Consider the following 13,593-nt stretch of genomic DNA (forward strand, 5'->3'; position numbering starts at 1 on the left):
TTTAAACTTTGTGTATTTTATTTATTTTATTTTACATCAAGGTGTATATGCCGTGCCTCCAAGCTTTCTTATTCATTTTGCTAATAAACGTTCTATGTTTCTTATTTATTTGGTTCCACAGTGTTTGCTGATTTTCAGTTTTATATATCTATTTAACCTTTGTGTAGCCTAAGTAATTTGTTATTTTATTTAGGCATATATGGTGTATTTTTATTAGCTTTGTTAATAAAAGTTCTATGAGTTTGACATTGTTGTTGCTTGAATTGAATCAACACCGAATTGGCGCTAATTTAAAAGTAAAATTGAAATGCGCACGTCAATTTTACAAGCCATTTGAAAGCGAAGGAAAGAGGGAACCTCAAACTAACTAACAACCCCCCTTTATTTGATGTTTGATTCATCGCGGGTTCCCTTTTACGTCACACTCCGGGGTTCCCTTTGGCATTTGTGCACATGCACACTTTTCAAAAATGGCGCTTATTGAGGACGTGCTAAAATACATTGATTAAAATGCATTTATATTTAGATAGAATAGAATATATACAGTATCTCACAAAAGTGAGTACACCTCTCACTTTTCAGCAACCATTTTAGTATATCTTCTCAAGGGACAATACTGTAGAAATGAAACTTGGATATATTTTAGAGTAGTCAATGTGCTGCTTGTATAGCAGTACAGATTTTACTGTCCTCTGAAAATAACTCAACATACAGCCATTATTGTCAAAATAGCTGGCAACAAAGTGAGTACACACGATTGTACTGCATGTTAGCTTGCTTATTGTGCAAAAGAGCATAATTTATTTAAGCCCATATGTCTTACCAATAAGAAACTATGCTACTAACCACAGGTCGAGAGCTGTAGTTCCAACCACGTAAGTTTGCGACGCTGTTTGCGAAAGTTCGTTTGAACTATGGTTTTGATAAACACAGAATCGTTGAACTATGTTGGTAACGACGGAACTTGCGACCATAGTTGGCTAACAATGCTTTTGGGAAACGCACCCCAGAATGGTAGTGGCTGACTAGTTGTTTCAACCTATTAACCGAATATATTTTAATAATCTTATAGAATATTAAGATTTGTTTTTATAATATATTCAGAAAGGATACTGGTCTACAGCTAATTTCTTAATTCTCAATCTTTTTATACCTGTGACCTGGGTCAATATCATATTTTTAACTCACCAATAGAAAGGTCAGTGACGTACAAAACCATTTCAAATAAGAGAAAACAAGTGTGTTAGTTAGAAAACGAGACAGAAAAAGTGTGTGTTGGAGGGAAGCAAGCAGAGAGAGGTAGAGACACTTTTTTGGCGGAACAGGAAAAAGAATAACACCCATTATGATTCTCAGCAAGGTTTGGACATCACAAAACCACCTGGACTCCATATAGCAACATTACACACTGCATGAAAGGCAATAATGGAAATGGCATAATAGGGGCACTTTAAAAAAAAAAAGTATTAACAAACAACCAATATGCTAGTAATCTGCTTTCTAATATGTAACTATTTAAAGTGAGAATTGGTCCCTAAACTAAAGTGTTACCAGACTGTTTATAACTTGACACACCAACATTTGTAGCAGGATGCCCAAAAACAGAGACCCCCATCTGTATATACACTATCACTGCCTAAATTTTGGGGTTGGTAAGATTTGTTTTTTTAATGTTTTGGAAAGAAGTCTTTTATGTTTACACCACAATGATTGTACTAAAAATGGAAAAGCTTTTGAAAACGTCACATTTTTGACTAAAAACGCTGTCAGTGACGTACAAAACCATTTAAAATAAGAGAAAACAAGCGTGTTTGTTAGAAAACGAGACAGAAAAAGTGTGTTGGAGGGAAGCAAGCAGAGAGAGGTAGACACACTTTTTTGGTGGAACAAAAAAAAGAATAACACTCATTATGATTCTCAGCAAGGGTTGGACATCACAAAACCGCCTGGACTCCAACACCTGAACTTAGGCAATGGAGACCGAGCCGGTTTAATCATGCTCATTATAAAGCTGCAGTCCCCGTCCCTGTACGCATCTCACCCAAAGACTAATGAGCGTTGAAGGCAGTTTTAAACCTCCAACTTTACATCAATAATTCAGGGCCTGGAGGCAGCTCCACTTTAAAAGATTCCAAATCCATGAGCCTCATTATCAGGTCTTAAACTGTGCGCCGCTCCAAGGAAGTGGATTGAGTAAACATGATCTCCGTCACTTTTAAAAAGGCAGAGTTGCGCTTTAATTACTCAGAACGTATCTGAGTTTTTGCATAACTAGGCGACGAGCAGTGATGAGAGCTGTTCAGGAGAGGCAACACCGTGAGCTTTTCCGAGCAGATCCCAGAAAAGAATGCGGGTCACTTGAGTTCAGAGAGACGTAAGGAAAAAAATGTGGGACGAGGAGGAAAAGAGATATGAAGTGGCTGAGCTTCTTTTTCTGACTCATGATGTCACAAGAACGATCAAATCTGTGGCACACAACAGTTACAGAGTGAGACAGAGATAATTCGAGAGAGAAATATATAGTTAGAAAGATAATTTGAGAGAGTTAGTGATAATTTGAGAGAGTGTTAGATAATTTGTGAGAGGTTAGAGAGAGTGACAGAGAGATAAATTGAGAGAGTTATAATTTCAGAGAGGGTTAGTTAGTAATAATGTTATTAATAATTTGAAAGTGAGTTAGTGATAATTTGAAAGAGGGATATAGTTGGTGATAATTTGAGAGTTAGTTTAACTGAGAGATATAGAGTTAGAGATAATTTGAGAGTTAGTAAATTAGTAATAATTTGAGTGAGAGTTAGATCATTTGAGAGTGAGTGAGTGAGTGAGTTAGTGATAATTTGAAAGAAGGTTAGTTGGTGAAAATCTGAGAGTTAGTTGATTTGAGAGATATATAGTTAGAGATAATTTGAGAGTTAGTAAGTATAGTAATAATTTGAGAAATATAATTTGAAAGTGAGTGAGTTAGTGATAATGTGAAAGTGGGTTAGTTGGTGAAAATCTGAGAGTTAGTTGATTTGAGAGATATATAGTTAGAGATAATTTGAGAGTTAGTAAGTATAGTAATAATTTGAGAAATATCATTTGAAAGTGAGTGAGTTAGTGATAATGTGACAGTGGGTTAGTTGGTGATAATTTGAGAGTTAGTTGATTTGAGCGATATATAGTTAGAGATAATTTGAGAGTTAGTAAGTATAGTAATAATTTGAGAAATATCATTTGAAAGTGAGTGAGTTAGTGATAATGTGAAAGAGGGTTAGTTGGTGATAATTTGAGGGTTAGTTGATTTAAGAGATATACTGTATAGTTAGAGATAATTTGAGAGTTAGTAAATTAGTAATAATTTCAGAGAGTGTTAGATCATTTGAGTGTGAGTGAGTGAGTGAGTTAGCGATAATGTGAAAGAGGGTTGGTTGGTGATAATTTGAGAGTTAGTAAGTTAATAATAATTTGAGAGAGAGTTAGATCATTTGAGAGTCAGTGAGTGAGTCAGTGAGTGAGTGAGTGAGTGAGTGAGTCAGTGAGTGAGTGAGTCAGTGAGTGAGTGAGTCAGTGAATGAGTGAGTGAGTCTGAGTGAGTGAGTGAGTGAGTGAGTGAGTGAGTCAGTGAGTGAGTGAGTGAGTGAGTGAGTGATAATGTGAAAGAGGGTTAGTTGGTGATAATTTGAGAGCTAGTTGATTTGAGAGGTTTAGATAATTTGAGAGTTAGTCAGAAAGTGATAGAGAGAGGGATAGTTAGTTAAAGAGAAGGTTAGTTGATCAGTCAGTTAGTTAGTGAGTCAGTTAGTTAGAAAGAGAGTTTGTTAAAAAGATAGAGAGAAAGTTAGAAAAAGATAGACAGTTCAAGAAAGACAGTAAGAGAAAGTGTTACAGAAAGACAGATAGAGAAAGATATGGACTAACTGACGGACGGACAGACAGATGCACTTTGCTAGATTAAAGTGGTGATATAGCTCATCCACTGACACATCTTACCCCAATCTCCCCATATATCTTAGCAAACCCATTACTCAACTAAACTACAGAGTTTGAAGTGCTCTGCATGACTTCTGACAGCATAATATTGGTCATAACCAAGGCAGAAATTGCAAAGACTCCTAATAACTTGGCACATGCCCAAATAATAAACCTGACAGCGCTGCAGTATGAACAATGGCTTGGGTCTTAATCAAATTTATAGACTTAATCACATTAGAAATCAAAGACGCCAACACAAACACGGCACATCTAAGGTGTTGTGTTATGAAACCTAAGTGCCATCAAAACGGGATAAAGCAGAAGTAAAGCCGGGGTAATTCAGCATTACAGTTTGGCTTGTATCCAAAGAGATATTCAAAGAGATATTCTTTATAAAAGTTAAGAGTCAGCCACGCCTACCTAAAACGGCTCGTTCTAACACGCCCCCATATGTCTATGTCACGATGTGGGAAGATTTGCATAACGCCGCCCAAATGTTCACGCAAAGAAAGAAGGCGAAACTTTTATTCTTGCTGTAGTATTGTTGCTGCCGCCATGTCGTGAAGGCGCTGTGTATTTCGTTGTGAATGCGAAACTACTTTGTTTGGCCTTCCAAAAGAGGACAATATCGCTTTGTCATGCCTATCTGCTGATCCGTGCTGGTCACTGAGGAAATACATCAACTTCGCGCTGCGGATCGCCAGATCGGCTTTCACCGTGGACGAAGAGGAGTCCAGCCCGGGGTCGTCACATGTGGTTGCCACAAGCCCTCCGGCCGCCACTCACTCTAGCCCTCCGTGTGTTTCGCTGTGAAAGCGAAACTACTGTTTGGTCTTCCAAAAGAGGACACGACTAGAAATCAGTGGTTAAGTTGTATTTACAACACTGTTCCAGAACAGTTCAAGAAAAGGAGCGGAAACTATTTCATTCTATATTCTGGTGCCTTTTATCCTTTTTTCTTTTGAGCAGTCTTTTAAATGAATGGACATTCTAAAAAACATTTTGCTTCAAGCTCTTTAGAAGAAATAACATCATATAGGTTTTGATAAAGCAATGTGAGCAAATAATGACAAAAATACTTAATGACTGGGTAAACCATTCCTTTAAAAAGCATTATCATTATTATCAGATATAGGGTTGTCATTAATAAAACAAAGTCCCTTTCATTTCGAGAATATCCTTTTTTTAAGACTCAGAGGGACTTCAGTCAAACCGACATCATTAAAGTCTTATTTTAAAACCCTCTGAAAAATCTCCGTTTTGAAAATGAAACTCGGAGGAACTGTTATCTTGCCCTTAGGCTCTTGAAAGATTCTGATATCTACTTAATGCACCATATGAGTTTCGAGATGACTTTCAATGGCACATTTAAAAAAAGGAAGTATTTTCACCCAAGTTTAAATTCAATCAGATAGTTACATAAAACATTCTTAAGGACACCTCGGAACGTCACTTTTTAATTTTACAGTTGACACGCCCCTAAACAACAGAAAAACTTCATGCTTTTACCCCTATCCGAATGTTCAAATAACCCATTATTTCCCAACCACTCCATCCAACTCTTCTTCATGCTTCATTAGACTAAAAAAAGGCTCTTGACTTTATAAAAGATAAGACAGGGCCGATATAAAGTCACCACCATGGCAACCGTAACTGTGTTAAGTGACTCTTATGCACAGGGATGAAGAGGCATCGGGTACTACAGCACTAGAGTACTGGATGTGTGAAGCATGATCGGCTTGCTTTGCTGGGTTTTGATGGCGAGAGAGTTCATGTAGGCCTTCAAACCCTTCTGAAAAACAAATATCAGAGATCAAGCACACTCTAATATTCCATATGAGCTTCTTCTGGGAGGAATGATGCATTTCAAGCTACTTCTCAATATTCCCATGCGAGGTCGACTCTGGTCTGAAGTACAGTATTTTTAGCTACGCAGACAATATCCAGAAATAATTTACAGATTATGCTAGTGCGCTTGACGTTTCGCTATATTTGCAGAGCGCATTACATGAGAAAACAAAGCTCAAACGAATGCCTCTCTGACATATACGCCTAAAGCGCTTCAGGCAACCAACCACTTCTGGGAGACAAAGAAGACAAAAAAGAGAACTTCAAAACCATGAAGGTTATTGATCAGCGTCATGCGTTCGTGTAAGAAGAAGCTCTGAGTGTTTTCTTAATCATATTATGGGCTGAAGCATAAGAAGTACCTTTTTGAAAGTGAGACTTCAGTGAAATTATATAACCATCTCTGCACGTTAGGCTTCCTTCAACTGTTTGATGTATGGAAGTCATTACATTTCGACTGACTCCACATCCACTTCATGAAGTTGATTAATTGCCATACTTGCCTGGTTTTGAGTCAGACAAAGGATCATTTCAAACAGACTTAACTTTTAACTCTATTCTGCTTTTTATAAAGCCTGATTTCTGTTGATCTACTTTCATCTTTCAACACATCCTGATCGTTCCTCTCTTTTCTTCTCTGGCCTCATCCACCGAGATTTCCTTTGTTATGCAGCGACAGTCAATCATAATTGACCTTTACACCTTTAGAGCAATTAGTATGCTGAGTGCTCTTAGTCCTGTTAAAGACAAAAGAAAAGCAAAACACGAGAATCCATTTTGCTGTAATGGTTACTAGAATTAAGAGCTCATTCTTTTCACCTAAAACATTTCGCACCTTCTGTTCGGATGTTTTAACGTGGCAATTGCAAGCGAGCTGGAAGTATGAGTATTATAATAAACCCCTTCGATCTGTTCATTCCAATACGTCATACCGGATTACCCTCATTCGCCTCACTCCACTAAAATATCAAACACACGTACAGCACACTGCAAACAGTGACCCAAATCAATTAGCCGTGCCCTAAAATCTAATCCTGCTGCACGGAGAGCGGCGCCGATTAAAGCCATCTAAAATAAACCTTATCATTTTCTCTTTAGACGAGGCATCAGTGATATTTACAGTTGACATAAAATGAAATATGATAAGAACACGGGGTTACCTGACTGGAATGGTACTAAAATACGACTTGAAGTCTCTGACAGGAATTATTTCTGTGGGATTTTGGTGTCTTTTGAAAACTCTGTTGACTTCTGCAGGATGTGAAAGGAAACAGAAGCTGCTTGGATACTCACCGAGTTGACTCTCAGAGGGAGGTTTGTCAGCGTCAAGGATCTGAGGAGAGAAGTTGAGAGAGGGATGATATTAGAGGTGTAGAAGGAGTGTTTACAAATGGACCAGGAAGTAAATAAAAGTCCAGCCTGGAGGCACTCAATACATCATTCGTTTTGACAAGACAATCCAGGCACTATTAAAGCATGTCAACAAATACCACCTAAACACTAAGGGAGAGAGATGGATGAGTCACACCCTATTCAGGCAATGATTATTCTTAACATGTAATGTTGTCTTCAAGTCCTCCTGGGAAGTTCTTACTGACAAGATCAGATGTCATGTTCAAGCGATTTTTGTTATAAAAATGGGTTTCTGGGGCAAATTTAATAGTTCATTTACTTGTTTGCATTTGAATAACTTTATAGGCAACACCAAAATGAAATACTAATATATATTGAGGTCTAAAAGTCTGACACAAATTGAAAAACTGGAATTCAAAACAAAAACTAAAATAAACACCTTTATCATTAATGAGAAAAAGTAAAATGGGGAAAACTTTATGTTAAGGATCTATTCTTACTATTAACTAGTTGCTTGAATGCGTATCATATTGGCTGTTTATTAGTACTTATAAAGCACATATTTATGCCTTATTCCGCATGACCATATTTTAGATCCCTTAACCTACCCCATATCTATACTATTAATAAGCAGCATATTAGGAGTTTGAGGGTTGAGAAAACTCTAGTTCTAATAGTGAATATGTTCCCTAATCTAAATTGTTACCATAAAATGTAATAATGAGATCTATTAATTATATAATTTATTCAGTGTCTGTATGTGTGTGTGTAACTTGAGATAATTTTGAAATTATAAAGATTTGTTTTTTATATTGTTTATTTTTATTTATTATATTTGAATATAATATATTATAGAATATAAAAACACAAATATTTGTCCAAAAATGAAAAATATATGTACTGTATCCATATAATATTCACATATAACAAATAATATATTACATTTTTCCATTGTTATGTCAAATTGAATTCTTTTTTAAATTATACATGATAAAGAACTGTTTTTATATTGTGTTATTATTACATTATTACATATACATATTAGCAATATATAATTTAATATAATATGTAATATAATTATTATATATCCTAGAATACAAAAACTAATCATTATTTAGCATTTCAAAATTAATTCAAGTTGACATAAAAAAAGAAAAACTATATGTGCTGCATATACTGTATATATACAAAGTATATACCTATGTATATGTAGTATGTATATACAAAGAATATCTGGAGTTTCCCCAATAGTAATTACGACACTGAGGTGTTGTTCGTTTATGCTAATCTCGTAAATACGATCATTCCGACATGAAGCCAGAATAAGTCTCCCTGTATGCATAAATTTGCCGTTTAATTACATTTCTAAAAGAAAAACAAAATGTGGAGAGGATCCTCTGGATTGTTTGAACTAATAAATCATGATTCACCATGTCATTAGCTCCTGCGAATTGTGTGGTTTCGGTGCCCGGAGCTGATGCTGTTCTAACCTTGAGCTCTCAGCTCAATTAGGGCATTAGGAGGCTCATTGTGCCACCAGAGCTGTCAGCGCTGCCAGCCGACTGTGGAGGAAAGAGTGAATCGATCACACTTCCTGTTGCAAACTTTGAACGAGCCTTCCCCGCTCAACTCAAATCTCACGTCCTTAGGGACACGAGGACAGAAGCGAGCAAATTCTAGCAATAGTCGATGCTCTCCCTAGTCATATTGTGGTATATTAGAGGATAACGAGGAAAAAAGGAAATGGCTTTTGATTTATTGCAACCACTCTGCTAACAATTACTCTAGTCCTGAGCTCCAAGGAGCCCTCGGAGAGCACAGTTTAAACAAGTCATATATCTTTACACAGGGCAAAGCGTGGCACATCATTACAGTGAGAGGGAGAGGCTGAATCATCAATGTGACGTTGTGAATCATGGCACGGTTAGGGGTTCAATCCACGGCAACCTGAAGAGGATTCTGAAGCCCCAAAGGACCAGGAAAAGCAAAGACGGGCTGGCTGTGATGAAACAGCCACCTCCACTTGTATCATCACCACCCCAGGTTTCCCATCACCGTCCTTGCACCAAATACACAATGGAAGTGTATAGCTAAGAGAAGTGGTGAGATCTGGTGATAGTCGATATAAGACAGTACTTCCTTCATCTGGATCTAATCAGATTGGCTGACTTAACACAATTTCTTGGTATACACTAATATTTTGATGTTTGGGGTCAATAATATATATTTAATATATTTTTAACATGACAGTAAAGGCATTTATAATAATATTTCAAAAGGTTTGTATTTCAAATAAATGTTGTTCTTTTGACCTTTCTATTCATCACAGAACCCTTAACATAAATGTATCAACGTTTTGACCAGTTTTAAGCAGAACAACCATTTTCAACACTGACATTAATGAGAAATTATTCTTGAGCAGCAAATCAGTATATTGAAATAATTTCAGAAAAATCATGTGACACTGGAGACTGGAGTAATGATGCTGAAAATTCAGCTTTGCCATCACAGAAAAAAAATTACATTAAAAATAACGTTTTACAATACTGCTCTAATGTATTTTTGATAACATTCCCCTTTTAACCCTAAAAAGGGCAAGCCCATATAGATACATTGGAAAATTAATTTATTGCTATTTTCCATCTTATTAGGACACAAACAACACAAATTCGCATTTTTTATGTTTGTATCCCCCCGGATACATCGCCCCTTTGGGGGTATAAATAATGTGTTTTTGTTGAGTATCATATTTTATAAATATACATATGTACATATAGGCCTACATATGTATGTGTGTGTATACACGTCTGAAAAAAAATCCATGTATTGTTGACCTAAAACTATATTCAATATTGCTAACTAAATGATTACATTTTTATATGATTGAAAATAGATTAGTATTTAAGAGTTTTAAGAATTGAACTTATTTTCTGAAGTAGGCAACACAGTCTAAAATCTGTAGACCACAGAGTCTATGTAAAAAAAAAAATATCTTGATTTATACCCTAAAAGGGCAACATATCTCCTGAGATCCAAACATTTACAGGCAGATTATGAAAAAATTTAAAAATTAAATTCATAAAATTTCAACACAAACATAATAAGCTAATGCTTAGCAACTGTTTAAACATGTAACTCCCCTACAAATATTGGAAATATGTGAAATACATCAACTTTTATATGAGGGTGAGTATCTTCCCATGATGTTTTTAAACGCTGCCTGTGAGCTAAACAAAAACAATGTATGAACAAAGTCATCAAATCTAAACCACAACCCTTTCAACATGAAACCAAGAAATGACACTTTCACTGCCTCTCCCCACAAACTCTCAAATGTTTGTATGCATCCTCCAGGATATGTCACCCCTTTTAGGGTTAAAAATATTTTTGTATCCCAAATTTTTGAATGGTACTTCCAGGTATTTTTTATCAGTTTGCCTGAAGTTACCCAGTTGAAACAAGCACTTCTTAGGATGAAATAGGCTAATCACTGGATTTGCCAAAGCTTGCAACCTTAGTGGCATCAAATATTTGAAAAATATTCATAGTTTATACCATACCAAATTAGCAAGTTAAAGGGGTCATATGATGCGATTTCAGGTTTTCCTTTCTCTTTGGAGTGTTACAAGCTGTTCGTGAATAGATAAGATCCCTAAAGTTGCAAAGACTACATTTACATTGTCATTTAGCAGACGCTTTTATCCAACGCGACTTACAAATGAGGACAATGGAAGCAATCAAAATCAATAAAAGAGCAATGATATACAAGTGCTATAACAAGTCTCAGTTAGCTTAACGCAGTACATGTAGCAATGTTTTTTTTAATTATATAATAAATAAAAAGAAAACAGATAGATTAGAAAAAGAATAGAGCAAGCTAGTGTTAGAGGTATTTTTTGCTTTTGTTAATTGTATAATAAATGAAAAGAAAACAAGCAGCAAATGAATAGAGTGCAAGTCTAAAAGTTTTTTTTTTTTAAGAATAGAATTAGAATAGAGAGTGCTAGAGTTAGAGGGTCAAATAAATGCAACAAATGCCTCGTTTGTAATGGTTTTTATTGGTGTTGTCTCATCGCGCCGGGACACGGCATCACAGTATGGTAAGGGGCGTAACATTTCCATCACACGTTTGAGGTATTCGGCCAATCACAACGCATTGGATAGCTGGCCAATCAGAGCACACCTCGCTTTTCAGACCGATGAGCTTTGTAAAAATTGACACGTTTCAGAAAGGCGGGGCATAGAGGAGAAACAATAATGTACAATATATGGAAAATTTGTTTTTTGAACCTTAAACCGCATAAACACATTTCATTACACCGAATACACAAAATAATGTTCTTTTTAGCAACATCATATGACCCCTTTAAGTAAATAATCATGAGCAGATCATTAATTATCACTCATAAATGGCTAGAAATTCAGATCACACATTCTAAACACATTTTACTGTTTTTCGGTATCTAAAACTGATTGCAGAGAATAATGAGGCACTATTTAAATGATTTATCTTTCACACAGGTCTGATCTATTACAGACAAACTAGCTTTAAATGTCAATAAGACTTTGACTTTAAGTAGGTCCTTGCCAGAAGGGAAAAAAAACAAACAAAAAAACCGCTACATTCCACACACAGGACTTTCAAAATTACATCTTTTCAAAATCGACTAGTTAGTGGGATGTCTGAAAGTCAGTCAAAAAGCCCTGTATAATTAGGCTGGTTTATGTCCACCAGAGACCATCAGATGTGCTCCTGTGGATAAATTGATACTAAGTGCACACCTTCAATAGGTTAACTGACAGATATTAAACAAATAAGTAGGCAAAATAACAACCATAACCTTTAATTGCACAAAACTACCACAGTCCTCACAAAAAAACTATGCACATTAATAATAAGAACTCTGCACACACCAGGTGAATTTGAAATCCGACAGTAATTGTCTTGAAATGTACTGTCGAGGCTGGTGAATTTGTTACAAAAGCGCTACTTTGAAGGCTGTGGTTTAAGGGGTTTGAATTTAGTCACCTAACTTCTTAGGGTTAATTGACTGTCAAGCATGTTAAAAGCCTTTATGAGAGGTTGCGTGTCTAAATTCAACCCCTGTAGGGAACTGTCACTAAAAAAAATTAGGTTCTAAAACATGTTCTCTCTTTCTGTCTATTCATTTGAAATGAGGCATGTCACCACTAAACAAACTGTGCACATCTTCTCCCTCCCACCATGCTATAGATGTAGATCACCTAACATTGTGCCACACAGCTCCCATCCACACAGAAATTTCTCACTTATATGCATGTTTCCTTTCACAGACTTATTTTCATCATATAATCAACAGGGGAGCGATATAAATCTGTTTGAAGAAAGTGGATAACAGGATGCCAGGCAAACCGTCTTCACAGACTAGGCCTATAGTTGTGCTGTCAGATTTTTGATCTGATTGCAATGTGAGGAAAATTTATGCATGGGCAGAAAGGACCACATCAGAACTGATTTAATTCAGTGCCAGGGGTGGGTAGAAGGCACTGACTTAATTAGGTTCTGTAGTTTAAGTCAAGCTCAAGGGTTTCTCCTCCTCTTCTTTGCACATACTTTCTGAAGCGGACTAAACAGGAGAAAATGGGCCAGTGCAACAGCTGTCGTCTAGATAACAGATAAAATACAATAGAGCGGAGGTGGCTGTATCATGCTACTTTGTGGATTACACAACCCTGACCTTCTATTGTCTACAGTAAAAAAAACCTGACGCATTAAAATTACACAACCTGCTCATCCACTTTAATCTTTAAAACCCCACAACAGCAGCTTTAAGTTTACCGCAGAATGACAGAGAGAGTGTATTTGTAGGCATGAGATATTTATTCTATCCCAAGTCTACTTGCTGGAAATTGATAACATTCCCAATCCCACTATCATCCACTTACAATCTCTGTACTTTTTATACACATATATACCTAGTTAAATGGGGAATGTTCACTGTTAAATAAATTGTCTGTAATAGTTTATTAATTTATTTAATTTATTATTAATCATTTTAAAATTTCAATTAAAATGTTTTATTTTGGGAATAGACTTTAGCCTTATTTAAAAATTATCTGAAAAGTGCTCTTTCTTTCCAGTGTTGTTATTGTTGACTACGACGAAGGAAAATATAATATTAGATTCACAATAATGAAATACAAAAAAAAATAAAATTATTTATTATTTACTTCCTTGGTAAATAACAGAAATAGAAATTGATTATCTAAACAGAAATATTAATAACAGCAACAACAACTACAACAATAATTACAAAAGCACATAAAATGAATGAATAAAGTTAGATTTAAAATGAAAACCGAAATACAATGAAAAACAACAGAAATATATCTAAACAGAAATATTAATAACAGCAACAACAACTACAACAATAATTACAAAAGCACAAAAAGCACATA

General features: G+C 35.7%; 1 protein-coding gene across 1 annotated transcript in view; it reads right to left on the reverse strand.

Annotated features, from left to right (window-relative positions):
• The window catches only part of LOC107746663 (beta-1,3-glucosyltransferase), an 84,412-nt gene that overhangs the window by 43,640 nt on the left and 27,179 nt on the right, over positions 1 to 13,593 (reverse strand). The window contains exon 3 of the mRNA XM_016560969.1: positions 7,096 to 7,135. Coding sequence (XP_016416455.1) covers positions 7,096 to 7,135 — 40 coding nt within the window. The remainder of the gene's footprint in view (positions 1 to 7,095; positions 7,136 to 13,593) is intronic.

This window comes from Sinocyclocheilus rhinocerous, unplaced genomic scaffold (assembly GCF_001515625.1).
Source record: "Sinocyclocheilus rhinocerous isolate Xijiao unplaced genomic scaffold, SAMN03320098_v1.1 scaffold259, whole genome shotgun sequence".
In the NCBI taxonomy this organism is placed as follows: Eukaryota; Metazoa; Chordata; class Actinopteri; order Cypriniformes; family Cyprinidae; genus Sinocyclocheilus; species Sinocyclocheilus rhinocerous.